General features: G+C 39.7%; 1 protein-coding gene across 1 annotated transcript in view; it reads left to right on the forward strand.

Annotated features, from left to right (window-relative positions):
• The window catches only part of LOC117362918 (sodium/hydrogen exchanger 4-like), a 104,958-nt gene that overhangs the window by 44,304 nt on the left and 34,407 nt on the right, over positions 1-26,247 (forward strand). The window contains exons 7-8 of the mRNA XM_033950010.1: positions 7,757-7,827; positions 12,457-12,615. Coding sequence (XP_033805901.1) covers positions 7,757-7,827; positions 12,457-12,615 — 230 coding nt within the window. The remainder of the gene's footprint in view (positions 1-7,756; positions 7,828-12,456; positions 12,616-26,247) is intronic.

Raw genomic sequence — 26,247 nt, forward strand, 5'->3', positions numbered from 1 at the left:
GAAGCCATAGTGAGGGATATATGGCACCATTCCTCCTAAAATGGTGACACAGACATCCCAGCAGAGCAGAAGGGCAGCCTAGTGGTCAGTGTAGTGGACTTACATAAAGGGACCTAGGTACAAATCCCACCTTGACACCCTTATTTTGAATTGTGAGCCCTCCAGAAACACCTAAAAACCTACTGTACATCATTGTAAAAGCTCTCAGGTCTGCAAGTGTCTCTTATGTATGGGCTCTTTTTACGAAGCCGCGTTAGCGGCTTTAGCGCACGCACATTTTTCACGCATGCTAACTCCTGCGCTAGCTGAAAAACTACCGCCTGCTCCAGAGGAGGCGGTAGCGGCTAGCGTGGCCGGCAAATTAGCGTGTGCTATTACACACATTAAACCACTAACGCGGCTTCGTAAAAGGAGCCCTATATGTACAGTTGGTATTATGTGGGTTTTGGAATTAAAAATTTCAACTACAAGTGTACTAGTTAGAGTGGGATATGGACCCAGGTACCTTTCTCTACAGTCCACTGCACTGACCAGTAGCCTACTCCTAGGACCAGTTTGCTGTTCTAATAGGAATGACCATAATATCTGAAGCTATCACAGGGCCTGTTATATACTGTTATTTTTTTCACATCTTTTGCGGGTGTAGGAGGGGTTCATTGACCACTGTGGGATTAAGGAGGGGGGTTTATGCCTAATCTCTCAGCTGGTCAGTTAGAACATCTTTTTTTTGTGACTTTTAGTCATGATTGAAATAGATTCAGATTAAAAGCCCCAATTTTTGTTGTAGACATTTTTATCTTGTTCCATTATTCCTGGAAAATGTCCATATTCTGGGCCTGCCTCAAACCTACCCAGAACATGCCCCCAACACACGCTTTTGTGATTTAGATGAACTGCAGAGAAACCATCTCAAATCTGAGTTTTGAAAACCACAACATGGATGTTTTCCTATGAAAAATGTCCATCTGGCACTTTTGGCCACTTCTGAGACATTTTTCTCTTTTGAATCTTAAGCAAAAGTATCTGCCCCCAAAATATTTTTTTATTAAGTATGTTTACATGTGATGTACAAAGATTTTTACAAAACTGTAAAATCAGCCTTTGAGAGCTGTGTTTTAAAGATCACCAATGAATGCTTGTTATTTGCTAGCTTGAAAAAAGAAGAAAATAATGTTCCTTTTTTTCTGTGACATATTTAGCCCTTTTCAATAATGATTTCCCATAACCAAAGAACTGGAAACTGCAGGAAAAAGTGGCCTGAGTATGCCCTTACATGGGTGTTTTCCTGTGTGCTAAGGCCATGATTTTGCAGCCAAGAAACGGGTGACTTTTTTTTTTTCTATTAATGGCTATGCACTAATGTTAGTGTGCAGCTATTAAGAATGATTAGCACATGAATATTTATTAATACCTATTTTGTAGGTGATAAGAGCTTATGTGTTAATCTTGCGCTAACCAATTAGGGTCAGATTTTGTAACCAGCACCAGTGTTAGCTGGCGCCTGCAAAAACAGCTACACTACAATACACAAACAACCCCCTTCTACTCAAAAAAAATAGAGGATAAGGTGGAAGAAAATAATCAACTTTCTGTCAATGCAAAGGCTTTATGGACATCTAAGCCAGTCAATGTAAAAGGTTGCAAAGAAAAAAGCCTCAGAGCCCCTCCCACAAACACCATAATAAGTGAAACATAAGTGGGAAAATATTTCAGGTGTAAAACTCATCATAGGCATAAAAAACCAGTGCCAGTCATATGTCAATCAAGCACTGGTGCCGGTTGCAGAATCATGGCCAGGATAAACATAGGCACCTGAAATGTAGGCCACGGTTTTGAAGGCCTACATATCTGGTGCCTATGTTTGATGTGAATCACTTCTATGGAGACTCCGCCCCCTTAAGCTCCTTGCAGCGCATGCCGCAAAGGCACGCGCCTGCGGCGCAAGCCAAATGAGCGCGATTAAGGTGCAGGTCCTGCTCCTTATTGTGCTCCTTTGTGCGCAACCAATAGGGAACAGAGATAACTGCATAACCTTACCAAGTAAGTTTCTTAGAAAAGTCTCTTCAATAAGCAAGCTTCTTAAAAAAGTCGTACCAACTTTATTGTTACTTTTCTACCTTATTTTGAGCTACTTCTTGACACACCCTCATTTAGAACTTGCATCAGTCTATTTGAAATATCCTAATAGTTTGCTACAAATGGATAATCACTTCTCAAGTATTCCTGTTATCTATGGACATCGTCCCCATAAGTCTGTTAGTAGGGTAGTCCCTCCACTAACTACAGGATGCTTCAATATCCCCCTAGTACCCCATCACTATGTATCTTCAAAGAATGATATCCCAGTAAACCCAATAACTAACCGTATTAAAATAGGGTTACTCAATGTTTGTTCTCTCAAAACTAAACATCACTTAATTAAAGACCTCATCTCTCAACTCTCTTATGATGTACTATGCTTAGTTGAAACATGGCTTACTGAAGGAGAACAAGCTTATCTTTCCTATGCTTGTCCCCCTGGATTTTCTTTTCTCTATAACCGTCGTCTTACAAAACGTGGAGGAGGATTAGCAGTTATTTTTCGTGATTCTTTAGTATTTAGTAATGAATACTCTTCAGCAAATTCCCCAATTGAATTTTTACAATTTACCCTACGAACTAAACCCAAATTAGATGCACTTCTTATCTACCTTCCACCGCCTATCAATTGTGAAAATCTCTCTCAGTTGCAATCACTCCTGTTTGATTTTGGATCTTCCTCTACTAATTCCCTGATCTTAGGAAATTTTAATATTCATTTTGAAGATCTTAACAACAATTATACCAAAGATATTCTTTCCCACATTAATCAGCTTGATTTTTGCCCACTCTTAACAGCTCCTACACATCAAGCAGGCCACACTATTGATATGGTCATAACTTCTTCTTCTACAATTGACAACTATTAATTAGGTCCTTGTCTACCAGTGCCCTGGTCAGATCACTATCTAGTATCTATAACCCATTTAGCCTCTTTCACCAAAATATTTACAACTAACCAAATTATTAAGTATAGAGATTTTAACAATCTATCATCAGATTTAATTACTGAAAATTTTAAGCTAAATCTCTTGGACTTAAAGACTAACTTTAGATGATCTTTTATCCCAATGGAATGCTTTCACTAAGCTTCTACTAGACAAATTAGCACCGATTCAAATAAAATTAATCTCTGCACGAAAGCGGTCTAATCCCTGGTTTACAGCGGAACTCAATCTAGTTTAAAAACAACTTCGATCACTAGAATGTAGTTGGAGAAAAGATAAGAGCCAGTCCAACTTTGATAAATTCAAAGAACACTCCAATATGTACAAAGAAAAAATAAACCAAGCTAAAACGAAATATTACTCAAATCAAATTCTGAAAGCCAAAAATGTTTCTATGCTTTATGCTATCTTAAAGTCGGTGTCTCCCACATTTAAAAAACAAATTCAAACTTCTAATTCTCTGCCTACAGCTCAAGAACTTGCAACTTACTTTATAGAGAAGGTTAAAAAGATCAGGGAAAATTTAACCATGAATAAGCATCCAATTCCTGCTCAGGAGCAAATGGAGCCAAGACTATCACTATCTTCAAAATGTGTACACTTTAATCTCCCTAATCTTAGTGAACTTGAATCTCTTATTAAGACTATCAATACATAGGGTACGCAATCTGAATCAATTCCTCCTTTTATTCTTAAGCGGTACTTTGCTACTTTTGGCCCCTCAATACTTGTTTTAATTAATGAAAGCTTACAACAAAGCTCTATGACTATGGCATGGAAGAAAACAATCATTCGTCCTATCATTAAAGATCAAAAAATTAGCTCTGATGAAAAATCAAACTATAGGCCAATTGCAAATATCCCTTACCTGGCAAAGCTGACGGAGAAGATAGTATTTAATCAAGTATCAGAATTTTTAGAAAAAACGAATATTTGCACCCAAATCAAACAGGTTTTCAACAATATCATTCTACTGAACATTCACTGATCAGCATGTCAACTTCTATACTTTACCACCTGGACCATCATACATCTGTTCTTTTGATTTCAATTGATCTTTCATCAGCATTCGATACAATTGACCACAATCTTTTAATAGATAGACTCCAATCCATCAGTATTACAGACCAGGTCCTGCTTTGGTTTAAATCTTATTTTGATAATCGTTCTTCAATTGTGTCTTTTAACAATACAACTTCTGAAAATTTCTCAGTATCTTATGGTATTCCGCAGGGTTCTATTCTTTCCACTCTTCTGTTTAATATATTTCTTGCACCTCTTATGACTCTTTGTCAATCTATTGGCTTTTCCGTATTTGCATATGCGGATGATATACAACTCTTACATCCACTGGACCCCAATAGTTCTTCTGAAATATCAGCTATTAATGAGAAACTAGAACAGATTCACCAATGGCTTGATACCAATAGACTATCCCTTAACATTAATAAAACAAATGTTATGCTCTTTCCCTGGATAGATAGTTATAAACTTACCTTTCCAATTTCTATCAAAGATATCACCCTGAAGCTGATAAATAAAATTAGGATTTTAGGGGTTATCTTTGATGACAAATTAACTTACCATGACCATGTTAGCCACGTTGTTAAATCAACTTTTTTCCGACTTCATCAAATTCACTCAATATCTAAATTCTTATGTCCAAAGTCGCTGAATATACTAATTCATTCTGTGGTTATTTCAAAAATCGACTACTGCAATGCCCTATTTAAGGGAATGGCTCAAAAGGAAATTAGGCGTTTGCAGATCATCCAAAATGCTTCAATTAAACTTATTATGAAAGCAAAGAAATTTGATCATGTGACTCCTTTACTTAACAAAGCACATTAGCTTCCAGTCGCGCATCGTATATTGTATAAATTAAGTTTGCTCACTTTTAAATCTCTTATATCTAGAACCCCAGCTTTTATTTATAAAGCCTTGATACCTTATACTTCATCCAGATTACTGAGGTCGAATGACCAATATTTATTGGTCATTCCCTCTTTCAAAATTATTAACACACAGCGGCAATCTATCTTCTCCATCACAGCTCCTCAAACATGGAATTCACTTCCAATTTATTTAAGAGAGGAAAAGAATTTGGAAAAATTTAAGAGCAAACTTAAGAGTTTTCTTTTTAAAGATGCATTCAATAACTAAATGAATTGCTTATGGCTCTCTTTTTTTCTTTATAGTTTCTGAGAGTTTGTTCTTTCCCTTTCCTATTGTTTTTAACCTTAATTGTTTTTCCTCATATTAATCAAATTGTATTTCTTTTCTAGCCTCTCCTTGTGTTTTATTATAATAATAATAACTTTATTTTTGTATACCGCCATACCCAGTGAGTTCTAGGTGGTTCACATTAGTTAAACAAGGATTACAAGCGTTTAAGAATTGGTTGAACAGATTACATTGATTGAATATAATTACATGCATCGTTACATTAATTAAGCATAGTTATGTACAGTTAGGTATTATTGAACATGCGTCGGTTACATTAATTAAACATAGTTGTGTGCAGATAAGTAGTAACTGAGCGGAGTTGCATAGAATTGGGTCTTTGTGAGAGCAGGGATGCGGATGGTGAAGAGGGTGACGTTGGGGAAAAGGGTCGGGTGGGTTGGGGAAGGGGCAAGGGCGAGGGGAAGGGGGTAGGGCGAGGGGAAGAAGGAGGGGGGAGGATTGGGGGTTCTTTGGGGAGGGGACCTTTAAGTATCGTGGCATTGGAAGAGGTGTGTTTTGAGTAGTTTTCTAAAGCTAAGGTAGGTTGGAGCCTCGAGGATTAATTGGGTTATCCGTGGGTTTAGCTTGGCGGCCTGGAAGGCGAGGGTTTTGTCGAAGAATTTATTGGAATGGCAGAGTTTTAGGGAGGGGAAAGCAAATAACTGGATTCTGCGGGAGTTCTTGTTTCTGTGATTCAGGATGAAGTGAGGGTTAATGTAGTGTGGGGCTAGACCGAAAACTGTTTTGTAGCTAAAACAGGCGAATTTGAATAGGACTCTGGATTCAAATGGTAGCCAGTGAAGTTTGTGGTAGAAAGGGGTGACGTGGTCCCATTTTTTCAAGCCGAATATTAGGCGAACAGCGGTGTTTTGGATCATTCTAAGTCTTCTGGTGTTTTTCTTCGTGGAGCTCAGGTAAATGATATTACAATAGTCCAGTATGCTAAGGACAGAAGATTGCACTAGGAGGCGGAATGATGAGTCGTCGAAATATTTTTTTATGGTGCGTAATTTCCAGAGCACCGAGATGCTTTTCCTGACTGTATTGTCGGTGTGCTTCTCCAGGGTTAGGTGTTTGTCCAGTGTGACTCCTAGTATTTTTAAGGTTTGTTCTAGGGGAAAGGTCAATCCTTTTACTTGAATTGTGGTGTCTATGATTTTGTCTTTGGGGCTAGCCAGGAAGAATTTTGTTTTGTCGGGGTTTAGCTTCAGTCTGTAGGATTGCATCCAAAGTTCTATCTGGTTGAGTGTATTTGAGAGAAAGGAGAGGAGTTCTGGTGTGAAGTTGGATAGCAGGATGACTATTGTGATGTCATCAGCGTAGATGAAAAATTTAAGTTTGTGGCTATGCAGGAGATTATGTTTGTTTAAGTTGGTTTTTATTATGTTTAGTAGATTTAGTCCCTTTGTTAGTTGTGTTTGTTTTCCCTAATTCTGTAATTTTTATCAATTTGTACATCGCTTAGAATTTGGAATAGGCGATTAATCAAATTTTATAATAAACTTGAAACTTGAGACACCTAAGGTTATTTCCGGTGTTAACTACACCTTGATCGACCCTAGGTGCCTCCATAGATAAGATTCCAGTGCTTGAAATTTAGATGCCAGTGGGTGCCTTTTTTTTTCTTTAATATAGTTTTAATTGCTTTTAAATGTCTCAGTCAATTACTAAATAGCTTAAAGGCAATTATACCAATTATGTTAAGTGGCGGTAGGGCGCCTACAGCTTCCTATCTTATGGTGCCACTTTAAGAATCAGGGTCTTAGTATGTGGTAGAGAATGACCGGTCACATTTAAAGTGGCAGGTCAGGGTGGTTGAGGAGGTGGAGTTGAGATGAATCCACAGATCCGTCACTTGCATAGTTAACTGCATGAATTTAGGAGAGTTTCAAAGCTATCCTAACTTTATATGGTTATCTATTTAGGACCCGGCTGAATATCAGCTGGGATCCACATAACTGTGATGATCCTGTGATGGTATATGCAGACAATAAGAACAAAGTCTGCAGTCTATCTAAATTGTTAGCTTAAATATGGTCATGTTATTTTTAGACAAGCAAACACCAAAAAGTCCAAAAGGACAGAGAACCCACGGGTATAAAACAGTACAAAAGGAAGTGGGAATGGACAATGAGCACTCCACTGAACAACACTGATGTAAAACCAACTTGTTTATTTTAATAAAAGGACACAAGCAGAAGCTGTGGACCTGACACAGCATTGTGTTTCGGCGTCTGAGGAACGCCTGCATCAGGGGTCACAGTGTTTTTGGTTAATCTGCCATGTTAGTTGGACCGAGCTTTGTTTTATCCCAGTCCTGTCATCTGTGAACATATACGCCACAGTGACCACTGATGTAGGCGATTTTTAGACAAGTGGCATTAGGGTTTTTAAGTTGCATTAAAGGCCAACTTGTAACACAACTTAAGGATAATTTTCCCCCTCCCATTGAATCTTACATGAAAAATTGAAAATAAGTCATTTTTATATTTTTTTCCCTTTAGTTAATGAATCATCTGAAGGTTGGAATTGAAGATGTGTGTGGGCACTGGGGTCACTATCAATTAAGACAGAAGTAAGTACTATCTATTCAGCATTCAACTTTAATTATCTGTAATTCAAAGAAAACTAGCTTATACTATGAAAAAGAAACATGCACATTAGAGAAGAAATTTATGATACTGTTGTGGTGGAATTTTCTTGACCAATGCCAACTGATGAATCAATTTTGATTCCATCATAGATGGACTTTTCCACCTTTTAGAAATTTCTGGTGCATTTTTTTTAAGTTCTTTATTCATTTTCAAACTTAAAACAGTACATAAAGGAATACATTCAGAACATTTGAACAACAGCATCTATTTGACTTAGAACTATGTAATTTCTATAACCGAACAGGGGTCCAAAAACTTCTATCCAACAGAAAAAACCAAGTTTGTCTCATTGATGCTGAGGCTGTACATCTCATCCTCCAAGACCAAATTTATGGCCACTTAGTAGCAGAAATCTGCTACTTAATCTCAATGCTCCAAATATCCTGAAGGCTTGTTTTTGGTTTCTTTTTTTTATTCAAAAATTCAGATATTAATGTATACCACTTGGTTGCCTGATGCCCCAGCAAATCTGTCTGGGAGCATAGGACTGGCAAGCTATACTGAGCTTTTAAGTTTCGCCATTCGGGGAACTCCTTCTCGATGGCCTGGTGCGTTTGATATCATGAGTGTTTTTATCTTATGAAAGATAAGAACTGGATGTTCTCATATTTATTAAATGGAGAGCAAATCATCTGCATGAAAAGTACTACATCACTGAGACTCTTAAGAAAATTAAAGAGTCAATGTTCAGTTGTTGATTAGGACTTGGTTATTTGATTAAAAAAACAGAGGGTAGGGTTAAATGGCCATTTTTCTCAATGGAGGAGGATAAATAGTAGAGTGCTGCAGGGATCTGTACTGGGACTGGTGCTATTTAACTTATTTATAAATGATCTGGAAATTGGAATGATGAGTGAGGTGATTAAATTTGCAAATGCCTCTAAACTGTTCAAAGTTGTTAAAATGCGTATAGATTGTGAAAAATTGTAGGCAGTCCTTACGAAATTGGAAAACTGGGAGTCCAAGTGGTAGATGAAATTTAATGTGGACAAATGCAAAGTGATGCACATTGGGAAGAATAACCCAAATCATAATTACCAGAGTCCACCTTGGAGGTCAGCGTCCAAGAAAAAGATCTGGGTATCATTGTAGACAATACGCTTAAACTTCCGCCCAACATGCAGTGGCGGCCAAAAAAGCAAACAAGATGTTAGGAATTATTAAAACAAGGATGGTTAACAAGACTAAGAATACTATAATGCCTCTTATCACTCCATGGTGCGACCTCACCTTGAGTATTGCATTCAACTCTGGTCGCCTTATCTCAAAAAAAAAGATATAGCAGAATTAGGAAAGATTCAAAGAGTGACCAAGATGATAAAGGGGCTGGAACGCCTCTCGTATGAGGAACGACTAAATAGGTTAGGGCTCTTCAGCTTGGAAAAGAGATGGCTGAGGGGAGAGATGATTGAAGTCTACAAAATCCTGAATGATGGATTGATTTTTTACTCCATCAAAAATTGCAAAGACTAGGGGACACTCGATGAAGTTACAGGGAAATACTTTTTTAAACCAATAGGAGTAAATATTTTTTCATTCAAAGAATAGCTAAGCTCTGGAAAGTGTTGCTATTTAGGGCCAACCAATGCTCCCACCACCCACCCCCATAGGCCCCTGGACCCTTCTTAAATTACCTGGTGGTCCAGTGGGGTCCTTTGGGCAGGAATGATGTACATTCACTCCTGCTATAATGCTGCGACCTCTGGTGGAAGCTTTGTAATACCTGCGAGTACAAGGTAAGTAAGCCTGAGTGGAGTGAGGGGAAGGAGAAAGGATCATGATCAAGGAGAGTGAATGGGTTCCAGCTGAATATGAGTTGGGACTTTCATAATCCCTGGTGGTTTCCATATTAGGAATTAGTCCCAGATATTCAATGCCAGTGCCTAGACGTGGACTACCATTGAACATTCAGGGTTAATTCTGCTCATGGAAGCCAGCTTGTGAAACAGTGCTACCTGTTGTGGGCTGAATATCAACTGGTACTTTACAAAGTAAAGTACTTTATAAGAGGTCATTTACATGCATATATGACCACAAATGTATACAAATCTCTATATTAAATAACTCCCATTGTACTGCTGAAAAACCATCATGCCATTCTGGAGCTATGTACGTATATCTTTGGTTTCAGGATGGAGTTAGGGCAGATCAAGGATACTCTGCCCAACTACCCAGATCATGATTCTCCTGAGATGGAAACACACTCTATGTGATATATTCCTTAGTGCTCCCATCCTGCCCATTATGGCACAACAAAGCAGGGGAGGCAATGGATTGGGCACAGTTTTGCACCTTTGCATCTCTTGTGTCCTCCGCTGCCCACTTGCTGCACATACAGTACCTTGCTATAACCTTGGTACAGATTGTAGCAGTATTCATCTGCAATCTGTGCAGTTGAGCAGTTTTATTTAGGCTTTCCTAAATTAAACTACTTAGCTATACATATAGGAAATAATTCTATAAATGGCACTCAAAATTTATTGCTGTAAAAAATTGATGCTAAGCGAATTCTGTGTATAGATATTGGTGCCCAAATAAGTATTCTGTAGCACTATTTTACTGACGCTTAACACTATATACCTTCATGTATGCTCAGTAAAAACATACATACAATTTCTAAAGCAGATAGAATTTTTAGAGCCAGAACCTCAGAACACCACTCCAGGCTCACTTAGCTCATAGCCTTAAGCTTGATGTGTTCTGTGTATAGATATTGGTGCCCAAATAAGTATTCTGTAGCACTATTTTACTGACGCTTAACACTATATACATTCATGTATGCTCAGTAAAAACATACATACAATTTCTAAAGCAGATAGAATTTTTAGAGCCAGAACCTCAGAACACCACTCCAGGCTCACTTAGCTCATAGCCTTAAGCTTGATGTGTCCTTTCCTCACTGGTTCTTTTGTGAAAGTGCAAAATTTTATAAATAAATATTTCAATAGCTTATAATAATTTTAAAGGTTTAAATAGCTGGAATCATAAAGCTTATTTGTTCATACGCTGTACTTAGCTTAGTATATGTGGTCCAAAGTGAATTGGGATTATCTTGCCGACATGTTTCGCTGGAGCTTTTCCAAAGGCATAATCCCTTTTAGTTCTCCCACCAGCTTTCCAGACCACTTTCATTTCTCAAAGACAGAAGTAAGGCACAGCTGTTCAGAATGTCCCTGACATGCCCATGCCTCCTTTTACTAAGGGAGTTAGGCACCCCGTCTTATAGAATATCATGCAACCAGATGCGCACACAAATCTTAATGAGTGCCAATTAACATCAGTAATTAGTTATTGGCACCTGGTTATTGATGGTTAAGAGCTCATTAGCCAATTAACTGACACGCACATCTCAGCAGTGCATCCAAATGTGAGTGCTATAATGTATATAGAATTCAGGGAATAATTCCTGAATATCTCTACTATATGCAGACCTGCTGCAGTGAGCGATCTATACATATATTCAGCACTGCTAACAATGGGGCCCTTTTACCAAACTGTGGTAAAAAGTAGCCTTAATGGCTCCTTATTCTATTTTTTTAAAAAATTAATACCTATGTACTAATTTTCTCATGAGCCCCTACTACCACCTATTTTGTAGGCAGTAAGGGCTCATGCACTAATCGCACCCTGATTGGTTAGTGAAGATCAATGTAGCTGCATTAACCAATTAGCACAGAACACACCTACTCTCTACCTAGACCAACCCCAGCACTAAAAAATAAAATTTATTGTATAGCACATGGGAAGCATGAGCTGATCACAAAATTGTTGTTGGATGCCTAAATATGCCCTGCAGAAAGGCCTTTTTTTTTTTTTGCTGCAGTAAGCACATGTTCGTGATTACCCCAGCTTAGTAAAATGACCCCCCTTATATGGACTGCTGCTGAATATGTGTTTTTAAATGCAATTTCTGGCAATAATAATAAGAAAAAGAAAAAGAAACATTGACCACGCAACTGAATATGGAATTACTTAGTAATCAGATCTGAAGAGAAGACATAGGCAAGTAATGGGAAAGTTGGTAGTTCAAAGAATCTAAATAGCACAGACGCTTGCCTGCCCCGGAAGTGTTCTTTCCGTAACGTTCCGCCTATGCCTGTGCCTACATATGCTTCTGTTCTCTGAGATTTGTTGTTATTTTTTTATGTTTTTGAATGTACACAGTTGATACACAGACAAAGTATAAGAACGGTATAACTGAAATATTAAATAAATAAAGTCACTGCTTACTTTTCAAAGTAAAAATTATATTGAGGGGGATTCTTTACATCTAAAACAATTTCTTAAAAGTCATGAGAAATAATGTGTTAGATTAGTGGATTAAATGCTACACCATGTTGTAATTAAGGCCTACGGCCTAATTATTTTCTCTTTTTTTTTGTTGTTTTATTTGGCTACAGTAATTCCCTTTTCCTTTGATATGGGCTAGATGGTTATGATGGAAATAATTTTAGATCTGTTGTTGATACAAGAGCCATTATTGTTATAAAAAAATTAATGATCTGAAAGATATAAAGAGAAGTATGTTGATTTTTTTTCTATTATTATAGGTATAAAAAGTTTGATCACAAATACCTGCGGAAAATTCTGATCCGGAAGAAACAGCCTAAATCAAGCATTGTGACTCTTTACAAAAAAATGGAGATGAAACAAGCCATTGAGATGGCAGAAGAAGGGATGAGAAGAGACCCATCTGCAGCTTCTCTCATGTAGGTATAATTTCTAGGAGGTCATTTTTTTTTTTAAAGTTGTATGGTGGAAGGGTAAAGTAATTTTAAATGAAATCCTGATATGCAAATTTTCAGGGCCAGATTAAAGCCAACTGATGCTCTAAGCACAGCCCAAAAGTGGTGCCTTTCAAAATTTCTGTCACTTAACTAAAATATTAAGACTCAATAAGTACTGAGAAATATTATTATATGAAAAAAAGTCTAGGGCTCCTTTTACAAAGGTGCGTTAGGGCCTTAACGCGTGGAATAGCGCGCGCTAAAATGCCCCGTGCGCTAGCCGCTACCGCCTCCTTTTAAGTAGGCGGTAATTTTTCAGCTAGCGCACACTATAGTGCGTTCTAATCTTGTGCGTGCGTTAAAAACGCTAGCGCACCTTAGTAAAAGGAGCTCTTAAATTCATGTTGGATAATGGGTGTGGCAGACAACAGTGAAAGAATTAAGTGAATGATATGGGGGAAAAAAAACTTGGTGGTGCCCCTCTTCCCTTGGTGCCCTAAACACATGCTTATTTTGTTTAACGGCTAATCCAGGGCTGAAAATATGGATCCTGTATCATGGATGTACAAGGAATTGATGTTCAAACTGTTCTATTTTATTTATTTATTCAATTTTCTATACCGTTCTCCCAAGAGAGCTCAGAAAGATTTAGATGAATTTATGCAGGTTCTCAAGCATTTTTTCCTGTCTGTACTGGAGGGCTAACAAGCTATCTAATGTACCTGGGGCAAAGTGGGATTTATTCTAGATGCCCCTTCAGCTACCTGAGTATAAAAGAAAGTAGCAAGCATGTTGAAACAAGTCTGTGCATGTTGTGATATGACTCAAGATTACTCATTCACAGTTGCGGCTCAGTGTGAGTCTATCATTCCGAGAAACAGGATGTCAGGAGAGTCCTTGTGAAAGTCAAGTAAGAAACTGCTTGATTTGGAGCACTGTTCAGTGATAGAATTTCTCACAAAAGAAGGGAAAAAGCCAAAGGAGATCCACAAACGCATGACTGCAGTATATAGTGAGTCTGCCCTTCATCCTACAAAGTAAAATTTTGGAGCAAGCAGTTTAAATGGGGTAGAGAGTCCATTCAAGATGACCCTCACACTGGACGGCCTATGAAAGCAACTTCCACAGAAATGTGCAAGAAAGTCAAGGATTTAATTTTGTCAGACAGACAAATTAAGGTTTCCCCAAATAGCTGAAGAAATGGGCATCTTGGCAGGTTACAGTTTGGAAAATAATTCATGAAAAGTTGGGCATGTCCAAGGTTAGTGCAAGATTAGTTCCAAGAATGCTGATACCATGTCAGAAGGCCATGAGGTACCAGTGCTGTCAGGAGAACTTGGAGATATTCCAAGTGAATTTTTTTCATTATTTGATGACTGGAGATGAGACTTTGGTCTATCACAGAGATCCTGAGTCCAAAATGGAGTCAAAGTAATAGAAGCACAAGTCATCCCCTCTCCCCCCCCCCCCTCAAAAAAAAAAAAAGTTCAAGAAACAAAATCTGAAGGCAAAGTCATGGCAACTGGGATGACAAAGGACCTTTGTTTTGGAAATCATGTCACACAAGACAACCATAACCGGGGAGAGTTATGTCAACACATTGATCACTTTGAGGAAGTCAATCAAGGAGAAAAGACAAGGAAATTTCACAACAGGCATGCAGCTTTTTCATGACAATGCTCAGGTGCACATGTCACAACAAACACAGGCTGCCATCCGCGAATATTACATTACATTACATTAGGGATTTCTATTCCGCCTGTGCCTTGCGGTTCTAGGCGGATTACAATATAGAAATATCTGGGATATTCCAGTAGAGTTACATTTCAGGATAAGATTAAGTTACAGGAATAGTAATGAGTTATGATACTACAATTTCACAGAAGATAATACTTGTTACAGAAGATAATACATATAACGGAAGATAATGCATTTAACAGAGGTAATACATGTTAATTCGATCGGTTGAATCGGGTGTAGTGTAGCAGAATTACAGTACATTCTAGATCGCAGATAAAAAGATAATATAGGTGGGTATTTCCGAAGTCGTTGATTGGGAGGACATTGAGTGGTGGTTAGAGTGATGGGAGATATTTTTTGAACAGTAATGTTTTTATTTCTTTGCGGAACTCTTTTATGTCTGTTGTTTTGGTCAGTAATTTTGAGATGTCAGAGTCTATTTTAGCTGCCTGTGTCCCCAGGAGGTTGTCGTAAAGTTTCTTACGACGAGTACCGTTGAGTGGTGGGTAGGTTTCAGCAGTTGAATCATCCACACTACAGTCCTTACCTGGCTCAGTCGGATTATTTTCTGTTCAAAGTACTGAAGAAATCTCTCCATGGACAGCAGTTTTCAAGTGGTGAAAATATTAAGGTAGCTGTGACGTCCTAGTTTGAAGGTCAAACAGAATAATTTTTTTCAAAGGGATTAAAATAATTTGCAGGAAAAGTGGATGAATTGTATTGAACTATCAGGGGACTATACTGAAAAATAAATCAAAAAATATTTTGAAAACTTTTCTTTCCTACTGAATTATATAAATTATTGAACACCCCTTGTATAATTTTGGGAGTATCCCCACTAATTAATTTGCAGGAGATATATTTGCATACATTAGTCTAGTTCTTAGACCCAGTAGACTTATCCCATGTAAATTTATTTTGGATAATAATAATAACTTTATTCTTTTATACCGCCAGAACCAAAAGTTCTAGGCGGTTTACACTAAAAAGAGCTGGACAATCAGCAAAATACAATAATACAGTAAAAAATACAAATATTTGTAAAAATAGAATTTCAATAATAAAACTCCCATTAAATAATAAACTTATTGAACAAAGTGGTCTTAAATAATTTCCGAAAACAGCAATAGGATAACATAGCTTGCTGAATACATTTACCTAACCAAGATTGTTGCCTATCTTGAAAACCAAACTGACTGGTAGGGATACTTAAAAACTGGCTTGAGCACCACTTGTACAAGGAAAGTAATGAATACAGCTCAACGTACTCTATTAAAATCTTAATAATGCAAGGGAAATAAAACACACCTTACCCTTTCATCATTCTAAGAAATAATTTGTTGATTTTAATAGCATATCATTTACGTTCACATCACTGTACAAAAGATGTTAGGTGTTAAAACACAAAAGATTTACAAGACAAACAGTAAAAACAGAAGCAGGCACAGAAGGTCACAGACTACATCATCTTAAGGATTTACAGTTCAAGAAAAGAGAATGGTGTTGCAAGCAATATATGGAGAATGAAAAGCTGGAAGAAGGCTTGTAGGAAACTTTTCAAGGTACAGGTCAAAGAGATGTCAGTATAACAGCTCTCCTAATAATAATCAATGTCCCGATAAATAAAGTGATGGTGAACTAAAATCCCCCTATACAAACACAAAAAGCAGTCAGGCATGTCAATAAAGCAATATATGCTCTCTTAGTATTTTCACAAGGCTTCCAAATATTTAATCCCACTTAACCTCTTAACATAAAATAAATAGATTATTTTTAATGTGAAGTGCTCAGACTACCAACCTCAGTGCTCATTCTTACTTGAAAAGAAGCAAAGGTCGACCTCTCTGCTGCTTTCGATGTCGTCCACCATGACATACTACTTTATCAACTTTCCACTGTTCTTAACTGGTTCTCAAACTTCCTTCGCTCTCGCTCCTATATTGTCAACTCTAATGGCACCATGTCTGCTCCTTGGTCTCCTTCCTGTGGTCTCCTTCCTGTGGCCAGGACCCCTATCCCCTATCCTTTTTAATATCTATATGTCTTCACTAAAGCTCCTCCAGCTTTCCCCCCTTGAAACAATCTACACATACGCCGTTGATATCCTTGTCCTTCTTGAAACAGACCAGAACCTCACCAACCTCCACGATAACATATCATCCTGCATAATGAGACTCCACTCCTGGTCCCTCTCGGTACAGATGAAACTAAATGAATCAAAAACAAAATTACTTTGGCTCCTCCCAAAGTTAGAATACCTGCCTACCCTCTTCGCACTTCCCTCAGGCGCTGCTTTACACCTTGAGTTCTCAAGCAAGGTCCTTGGCATCATTATTGACTCCTCTCTCTCCCTCAACGACCACCTCAACTCCTTGACAAAATCATGCTTTTTCAACCTCCACATGCTAAGGAAAGCAAGATCCTGCTTCCGCCAAAAACATTTCGCCATCCTCGTCCAATCCATCATCCTCTCCAAACTTGACTACTGCAATGCCATTTACCTTTGCTTAACAAAAAAAAAGCCTCCAAAGACTACAGCTTATTCAGAATACTGCAGGCAAGCTGATCTTTGCAAAATGTAAATCTGACCACATCTCTCCACTCCTGGCCAAACTTCACTGGCTCCCAGTGATTTCTAGAATCCAATTCAAATGCTCTTGCCTGGCTTTTAAGATTATTCACGGCATCCTTCCTTCCCTAATCCCACTTTCCTTTAACTCCTCGTGCCCTGACTCCGCCAGGACCGCCCAAAGATTAAAACTATCCTTCTCCTCCCTACATGGTATTCTTCACGCAGGTAAACTGGGAAAATCACTTCTATTCAAAATCACAGGTCTCTGGAACGACCTTACTACCCCTCTGCGGAACCTGAGTGCCCTCCATTTATTCCGCAAACAACTAAAAACCTGGCTCTTCTCTAACATGTAATTTCTTTTCCCTTACTTTCCACTCTATTTATAAACTTATGGAAACCTTTTCTCTTCCTTTCTCATTTTTTAAGTTCTTGTAAACCGTGCCGAGCTCTACTTCCGTGGAGATGATGCGGTATATAAACTTAAGGTTTAGTTTAGTTTAGTTTAAGAGACCATGACTGCACTTCCACAGTCCCTATAACCGTCATGGTAACAAAGTTTAAAAATGTTTCAATAATCTACTTGTTACTATATTTCAACAGATTATCTTTTCACTTATATTTGTTGTCTCCTCTTTTGGCGGTTTCATTTATCAGCTTCCTGTTGCTTGCAATTATAAAGATTTTCTTTCTGTCATGAAACGTGTCCCTTCTGGCTGACCCCTCAACTCGAGTGATATAGCCAGAGGTAAGGAGTTCATACAGTAAGCAAAGGCAACAACAGAAAAAAAGAGATGCAATCATGTAAATATTAATTTGAATACTGTACTTTCTTTAACAGATTCTTTTAATTCTTGATGGAGGCTTTGCTGAAATGTGGCCATGTAGAGTATTGTGAGAGTGTGAGTGAAAGAGTCATCAATGTCACCTAAACTTTTTTTCAATCTCAGAGAATTTAATAGCTCCTTTGTGGGAAAACTGATACAGTGAAGCAACGGTTCCTTGCGTGGAACATTCAATTCGCTTTACAATTTGCCACATATCTAGTAAAGTACAGTAACTGGCTTTTCTTGAGGCTCAATTTCTTTAGCAGTAATAGCAGTGACCATCTGAACTGGCTTGGGAAAGGGAGCCCTCAAAAGAGGGTTTCCCTAACCCTTACTATCAGTTAAGTCTCCCATTTGAGATAAAGATAAAGGAGGAGAAACTTGGTTACCTCATGGGAAAGCAGCTATTTCCTCTAATAAGATATTTCCAGGTTCAGGAAATGGAGTCCTCTCAAAGGACAACAGGGAAGCAACAATGGGGAAGTCTCAACTTCTGTTAATATCGGAATAGGTCTTAAATGAAAATCTTTTCACTGAACTTATAGTTAAGAATGGTCCCAATAGTGATTTATTTTCCTTTTCCTTTCCATGGAAAAAAAGAGGTTGATAGTCCCCTGCTCCTTGCTCCTCTTGGCACCAAATGGCTGATAAGGGGTGTGACCCTTTGAACATGCAACCATGGGTGTGCAACCGCAGGCTGCATACTACAGTTAGGACTCACTCAAACAGGCTTCCAAGCCTCAGTGGCGTACCTAGCATATGTGACACCCGGGGCCCATCATTTTTTTGACACCCCCCCCCATCTATATAAAAAATATGATTTTTAGTAACAATCCACATATCGCACAAGAGTGTACCTAGGAAAAGGCAGCATCTTAAACACTGCAGTGAGCACTAGAACACCAACACATACATTGTAAAACTAAACAAGCCAGATCCTGCACAGTCAATTGATCCTGTAGTCAATGCCAACTGAAAACTATGTTCTTTTCATACACACAGAACAGAGATACACCCTCGCACAATATGGAATAATCACAAACTAAAAATAGAAATATGTAGACAAAAGTTAAACTGAACCGCCATGAAACCAGACTCTGCATACAATTCAATACCACAACACCATAAAAACAGTGACACATGTCCCCTAATACTGTGCAAAATATAAAGACAGTAGGTATAAATTTGAAAAAACTGATACATAACAATCACCACTTTACAAATTAACAAATAAAAATAAAACAAATAATGAGAAATAAGAAAATACCATTTTATTGGACTAATCCATTTTTCAATTAGCTTTCAGAGGCCAAATCTTTCTTCAGAACAGTACAGAATACTGCTTTTATGGTATCCTGGGCTATGGAAAGGGGTTTAGTCCAAAAAATTGCCTTATTTCCATTTCCTATTTATAAACTTTTATCATTACGGTTACAATACTACTTTATTCTAAGTAAAGCAACAAAAAAAATCTTTCTACCTTTTGTCGTTTCTGCTTTAATCATCTTCTTTGCTCTCTTCTTTCTATACAGCATTTGTCCTCTCTCCCTTCCAAGCAACATCTGCCCTTTCTTTGCCCCTTCCACCCAGCTTCTGCCCTCTCTCTCTCTACCACTTCCATCTACTACCCACACTCTCTCTGCCCCTTCCATCTACTGTCCACCATCTCTCTCTTCCATATGGCATCTTCCCTCTTTCTATGTCCCTTCAATAAACTGTAAATCTGGGATCCCTTCTCTCCTTTGCACATGATTCATTTGAGCTTCACCCCTCTCCATTTTTCTGTCTCCATCCCCTCCCCTATGCTTTGGCATCTTTCGCTTTCTCTTCTCCTTTCCTTCCTTCCTTCCCACTCCACACCATGGTGTGGTATCTCTATCTCCTTCCCTTCCCTCATGCCATGGCATCTCTTCCTCCCCCTCCATGGTCTGGTATCTCCTTTCCTGTTTTCCTTTCCCTCCCTCCCATGGACTTGGCATCTCTGTTTCCTCTCCCTTCTCCCCCTCCTTCCCTCTCTCTCTCCCCAATTGGGTGCTGCTGCAGCAGCAGCATGTCTCCCCCCCTTGCCTGTGCAGTATTTCTACCCTCCTCCCTTCTCTGTGCAACAGCAGCAGCAGCAGCAGCATGTCTCCCCCCTTGCCTTTGCAGCATTTCTTCCCCTTGCCTGTGCAGTATTTCTCCCCTCCCCCTCCCTTGTGCAGCATTTCTACCCTTCCCCCTTCCCTGTGCAGCATTTCTACCTTCTCTCCTTCCCTGCCCAGTATGTCTACCTTCCCACCTTCCCTGCCCAGCATGTCTGGCCGGCTCTCCTGCTGAAAGCCACGGGTGTCCGATCCGCAGCTGCATCGGAAGCCTTCTTTCTGATGTTGTTACGTCAGAGGGAATGCTTCCGACGCAGCTGCAGATTGCACGAGGAGCGGACGCCCGCAGCTTTCAGCAGGGGAGCCAGCCAGAAGATGAGCAACACCGGTGAGCACCCGTGGACACCCCTGTTTTTCTGCCGCTGCTACTGGTTAAGGAAAGCAGCAGTGGCAGAATAGGGAGGGTGGCCGGCTGTGCACTAGAAAGTTGCGCAGGGACAGAAGTCCCACCCATCCCCATGAGAAATCCCTCCATCCCCACCCGTCCCCGTGAGGAATCCCCTCCATCTCCACCCATCCCCGTGAGGAATCCCCTTAATCCCCGCCAATCCCTATAAACTTCAGACATAGTTATTTCATTTAATTATTCTACTGAATTAAAGGCTCTGCTACTAGAGACCCATTTACAAATAAGCAGACACTTTATTAATTTGGAAATATTAATTGGGAAGAATACATACTTTTTAAATGGGTTTCTATCAGAGCCTCTAATGTAAATATAAAATATAAATACTCAGCTGATGAGAACCCCCAAGCTGTCAGCTGAGGACTTCCTTTGCAGTTGGCCGGGGGTCCCTTTTGCCAAGCTTGGCAGGCAGTAGTAGCGTACCTGAGTCACAGATGCTGGCACCTCAGTGGCTCATGGATGTTGCCAGCGACTGCTGTGCTTGGTGGAGGGGAGTTCTGGCCATCTCTAGAGGAGGTCCTCTGCTGGCGGTGCTTGGGAATCCCCACCAGTCACAGCAAAGGTCAGCAAATACTTCAACACTGTAGAAATAAAACCAGAAATGCATTTCCTTTTCTTTTGAACACAATACATAGACATTTGCTATATACATTTCCCAAAGCTAACATATTTTAGTCAATAAATTCCGTTTTTTACCTTTGTTGTCTGGAGACTTATTTTTCCATAAAGTTGGTCCCAGTTTCTTTTTTCTGCATTCCCATCTTCTGTAAATTCTTCTGTTGCTGTCCATTGGTTCCTCCTACCATGGTCCAGCATTTATCCCTTTCTCATCTTTCGTCCCTGCCCACCAGTCTCATGCCCAACATTTCTCCTTATCACCCCTCTCCAGCACCATGCCACATCTCTCCCTCCATTCCCTTCACCACTATGGCCAACATTCCTCCCTCTTGCATCCATTTCAATCTGTCCGTTCCACAACAATATTTCTCCCTCTCATCTATACCTCACTCCCTCCCTATGACCAAAAATTCTCCTTTCTTCCATTCCCCGTGTACACAACCATCTCTTTCCCTCCCTTCCTCTCTCCCAAGTCCATGCCTTCTGTGTCCAAAAACGCATTCCCTCCCCCACCTCAGCATCTCTTTCCTTCCCTTCCTCTCTCCCAAGTTCATGCCTTCTGTGTACAAAAACACACTCCCTCCCCCACCTCTTCCCCTCCCTTCCTCCATCCTCTCTCCCAAGTTCATGCCTTGTGTCCAAAAACGTACTCCCTCCCCCACCTCTTTCCCTCCCTTCCTCCATCCTCTCTCCCAAGTTCATGCCTTGTGTCCAAAAATGCACTCCCTCTCCCACCTCTGCATCTCTTTCCCTCCCTTCCTTTCTCCCAAGTTCATGCCTTCTGTGTCCAAAAACGCATTCCCTCCCCCACTTCAGCATCTCTTTTCCTCCCTTCCTCCATCTTCTTTCCCAAGTTCATGCTTTGTTTCCAAAAATGCACTCCCTCCCCCCTTTTGTGTTCCGCGTTTGCCTCCCAGCCCTCATCTTAGCAACTTTCTCAGCAAAATGGAGCTCGAGCCGTGAGGCTCGTCTTCTGTTCCTAGCTTCCCTGCCATGAACACATAGCCGACCAGAAGTCTTCCCCGATGTCAGCGCTGACGTCGGAGGGTAGGCTTTGCTTAAGCCCTTCCTCCGACATCAAGTTTATTAACTTTCAAGTTTATTAGGTTTTTATATACCGCCTATCAAGGTTATCTAAGCGGTTTAACAATCAGGTACTCAAGCATTTTCCCTATCTGTCTCGGTGGGCTCACAATCTATCTATGGAGCTATGGAGGACTAAGTGACTTGCCCAGGATCACAAGGAGCAGCGCGGGGTTTGAACCCACAACCCCAGAGTGCTGAGGCTGTAGATCCAACCACTGCGCCATACACTCCTCCTCCAGTGCTGACATCGGGGAAGACTTCCGGTCGGCTATGTGTGCGAGGCAGGGCAGGTAGGAACAGAAGACGAGCCTCGTGACTCGAGTTGTATTTAACCTTGTGGGTCCCCCATCGTCCCCGTTCAGCTTCTCCTGTGCACCCCCTTGGGGCATAGTAAAGGGGGGGCAGTCTGTCCTGAGTGCACCAGGGCGGACTGCCCCCCGCCCCCCCTAGGCACGCCACTGCTAAGCCTCGAGGATGATGTCGGCAGGGTGCCTGCATCTTGCCTGCAGCAGCGGCATTTGAGAAATGGTGAGTCCAAAAGGCTCACTCTAAAAGGTTCGCAAGCCCTGAGGATTACGTTGACAGGATGCCTGCAGAAGTAACACTGGAGAAATGAGTCAGATAACACAGGATTTTAATGTGTGGTGAGGCCAAAATTAACGGCATCAAGAAGGGACATTCCCAGTACTTTATATTGCAGGGTGTGTGTTAACATTCTGGTTAATACATCGTTCCTGCTCTCTGTTAACACAGAAACAATTGCTGCCTCCTATATAACCTCTTGTGTTAAACATTTAGCACGTGGTAAGTGTAATGCAGAAGCTGGCTATTGTTTCCACACCTGCTCTCTGCCCATGGCATTTCCCCTAGTTTTTATCTTTTCTGGCTCTTCTGATACAGACTTTAGATCTTACATAATTTATATATGCATATAAAATCCAAATTCTAAGCACTATTGATCCAACAAAGAACATGACATTCACCTGCACTTAGTAGAATCACAATATGGCTTAAAGTCAACAAACTTGTTCTGAATCCCTCTAAAACAAGGGTTGCACCCCTGTTAAACCTTTCTATATAGCTAATACTATTGAGCTAGTGGAAACACTGAAAATTCTAGGAATCGGCCGTAGATTGATAATTGACTTTCTGGCAACATATCTCTCATTCCTAGATCATAAATAATTATACATATAAACTCATTCTCTGCTATACAAGATTTGGAGTGCTAAGAGACACGACCATGAAACTTCTCTACTTATAGAACATTGGATATTGATAGTCCAATACAAAACCCTAACATTAGTTCACCAAATTGTGCTTCTATCACAATATCTGGCCCCTTTTGTACCTGGTTGAAGCTTGCACTCTGCAAATCAGTTTCTTTTAAAACCTTCCATCTTTTCACCAAACGTGCTATGAACATATCCATAGCTCCTTATTCACTGTCATGGGCCCAGCAATTTAGAATAACCTCCCATTATATCTACATGCTGAACCATCCCTGCAAAAATTTAAGGCATGACTTAAGATCTATTTCTATGAAAAAAAAACCCTACAATCTTGAGGGAAAATGAAAGACTCAGAGTCTCAACAACTACTACTATCACATTATATGCAGGTACAGTATAATCCCGTTATAACGGACTTCAAGGGACCTGGAAAAATAGCCCGTTATATCCCGAGTCCATTATATCCAGAGTTGCATTTTTTAAAAACTTTATTTAGGGCAACTTGAAACAACGTAAATCGATGAACAACAGTCACTGCACAAGCATATCAGCAACATCAATAACAAAACTCAGAAAAATATTGGTATGACATGAAATGACTGCAAACCAGAACACTGTACTGGAAAGAAAAATACTCTGTCATTTTTTTTTCTGGGCAGCATTTTGATACTATATCACCAGCATGCCACGTGCCTTGTAGGCGGAGCCTGCATGTCCGTTATAGCCGAATAAAACTACAGCTAAAAGCGGCTATGGGGACCAAAATAGTTGTCCGGTATATCCGAAAGTCCATTATATGCGAGTCCACTATATCCGATGTTTTTCTGTATGTTTATAATGGCACTCGGCCGGGACCAGCGGACCTCATCCGCTATATGCGAGGTTCCGTTATAAGCGAGTCCGGTATAATGGGATTATACTGTACTTTCTTTGTCCCTAGTGGGCTGACAATTTGTTTTATTTTGGGTTTTGGGGGTTTTTTTTAACCTAGGGCTATGGAATGGTAAGTGACTTGCCCAGGGTCATAAGGAGCAGCAGTGGGAAATGAACCCAGTTCCCTAGAATGAAAGTCTGCTGCACTAACCATTAAGCTACTCCACCACTCTGTTGTCTCCGAAACCATAATGTAGAGCACAGGTGTCAAAGTCGGTCCTCGAGGGCCGGAATCCAGTTGGGTTTTCAGGATTTCCCCAATGAATATGCATGAGATCTATGTGCATGCTATGCTTTCAATGCATATTCATTGGGGAAATCCTGAAAACCCGACTGGATTACGGCCCTCGAGGAGGGACTTTGACACCCCTGATGTAGAGTATAGCACACTGCTCCACTCTCTGTTTTCTTATTCTATCCCAGGGGTAGGGAACTCCAGTCCTCGAGAGCCGTATTCCAATCGGGTTTTCAGGATTTCCCCAATGAATATGCATGAGATCTATTTGAATGCACTGCTTTCAATGCATATTCATTGGGGAAATCCTGAAAACCCGACTGGAATACGGCTCTCGAGGATCGGAGTGCCCTACCCCTGTTCTATCCTATCTGAACCATTTGATTTCTTTTCCAACTTTTAACTTATGTTTATTTTTAACAGCTTAGCTGTTACTGTGATATGTGGTACATTAAATAATTGAACCTTGAAACAGGTAAACGACTGCAAAACACCTTAATGCAGTTACGTTGCAGCCTGTGTCTGTGTGTTATTCTCATGTAGGGTGCATAAGCTCATGGGAAGGTACATTTTAAAGTTTTAGGTCTGCAGATACTCTAGTGCAGGGCTGCTCAATTCCAGTCCTTGAGATCCACAGGCAGGCCAGGTTTTCAGGATATCCACAATGAACATGCATGAGAGAGATTTGCCTGCACTGCCTTCTTGGTATGCAAAACTCTCTCATGCATATTCATTGTGGATATCCTGAAAATCTGGCCTTCATGTGGATCTTGAGGACTGTATCTATCACAGAGTAATAGATACAGCGAAACATAAAAAAAATAGATTTTGTTGCCAAGAATGTTTTGTAAGTTACTGATCTGGCCTTTCATAACACTAGCAATCATATGCAATTTTGGAGCCATTTAGCATAGCTTTGCTTTGTGAGGCTTAATGGATCAATTTGCTGTTCCCGACTGTTGGTCTTGATTGTATTATCCTTGTAAAATGAATGTTCAAATGACTGTAGAAGTATTAACTGCCATATAATCAATTCAGTCAAGAGAGTCTAATAATAGTAAGCCACATGGAAGCCAGCTCAAGTAATTCATGTACTCTGACTCCTCAGACTTAGCAAGAAGTGCAGTAGTCTGCCTTTTAGTTCTCTAAAATGCCCCGAGTTTTAGTTCAGAATTAAAGTCTATCATAAGGTCATTGTACTATCCATGAATACAGTACTCCTGGCATAATTCCATATACTTCCTTCAGGACACTCCGATCCAATCAAAATTAACTTACCATTCCATCAATAGGTGAACTATTTTATGATACCACTTGCAAATCCATTTTCTCAGTCACAGCTCCTTCTCTGTGGCATGCCCTCCCATTGGATTTCCGTTTAGAAAACTCTCTAGAAAAATTAAAATCTAAACTCAAGACTTTTCTTTACAAAGATGCTTATAATCTCTAATCTTAGCTCTTTCAATCATTCTCACATAGTTTTTTGAAGTATTTTAAAGAAACAAAAATGTTTTTTTTTAAGTGAGCCCTATCATAATGTATCTTCCCTTCCTTCTCTCTCCTCCCTTTTATTTTTATCTCAATGTATTTACTAACTTACCTTCACCTCTCCCCTCTCGTTTCATGTACATTGGTCCGTTCAAACTCCCTTTTTATTTATTTTTTATTGCATTTTTTTAAACTCTAGATATGTTTATCTTTCATTTTATTTCTTTTCTTTTAAATTCCATTTCATTGTAAACCATTTAGATACCTATTTGATAAATGGCAAATCAAAAATAAAGAAACTTGAAACTCTGCGTCTGAAGCAATAGTTACTAACTA

Source organism: Geotrypetes seraphini, chromosome 6, assembly GCF_902459505.1.
Source record: "Geotrypetes seraphini chromosome 6, aGeoSer1.1, whole genome shotgun sequence".
Lineage (NCBI taxonomy): Eukaryota > Metazoa > Chordata > Amphibia > Gymnophiona > Dermophiidae > Geotrypetes > Geotrypetes seraphini.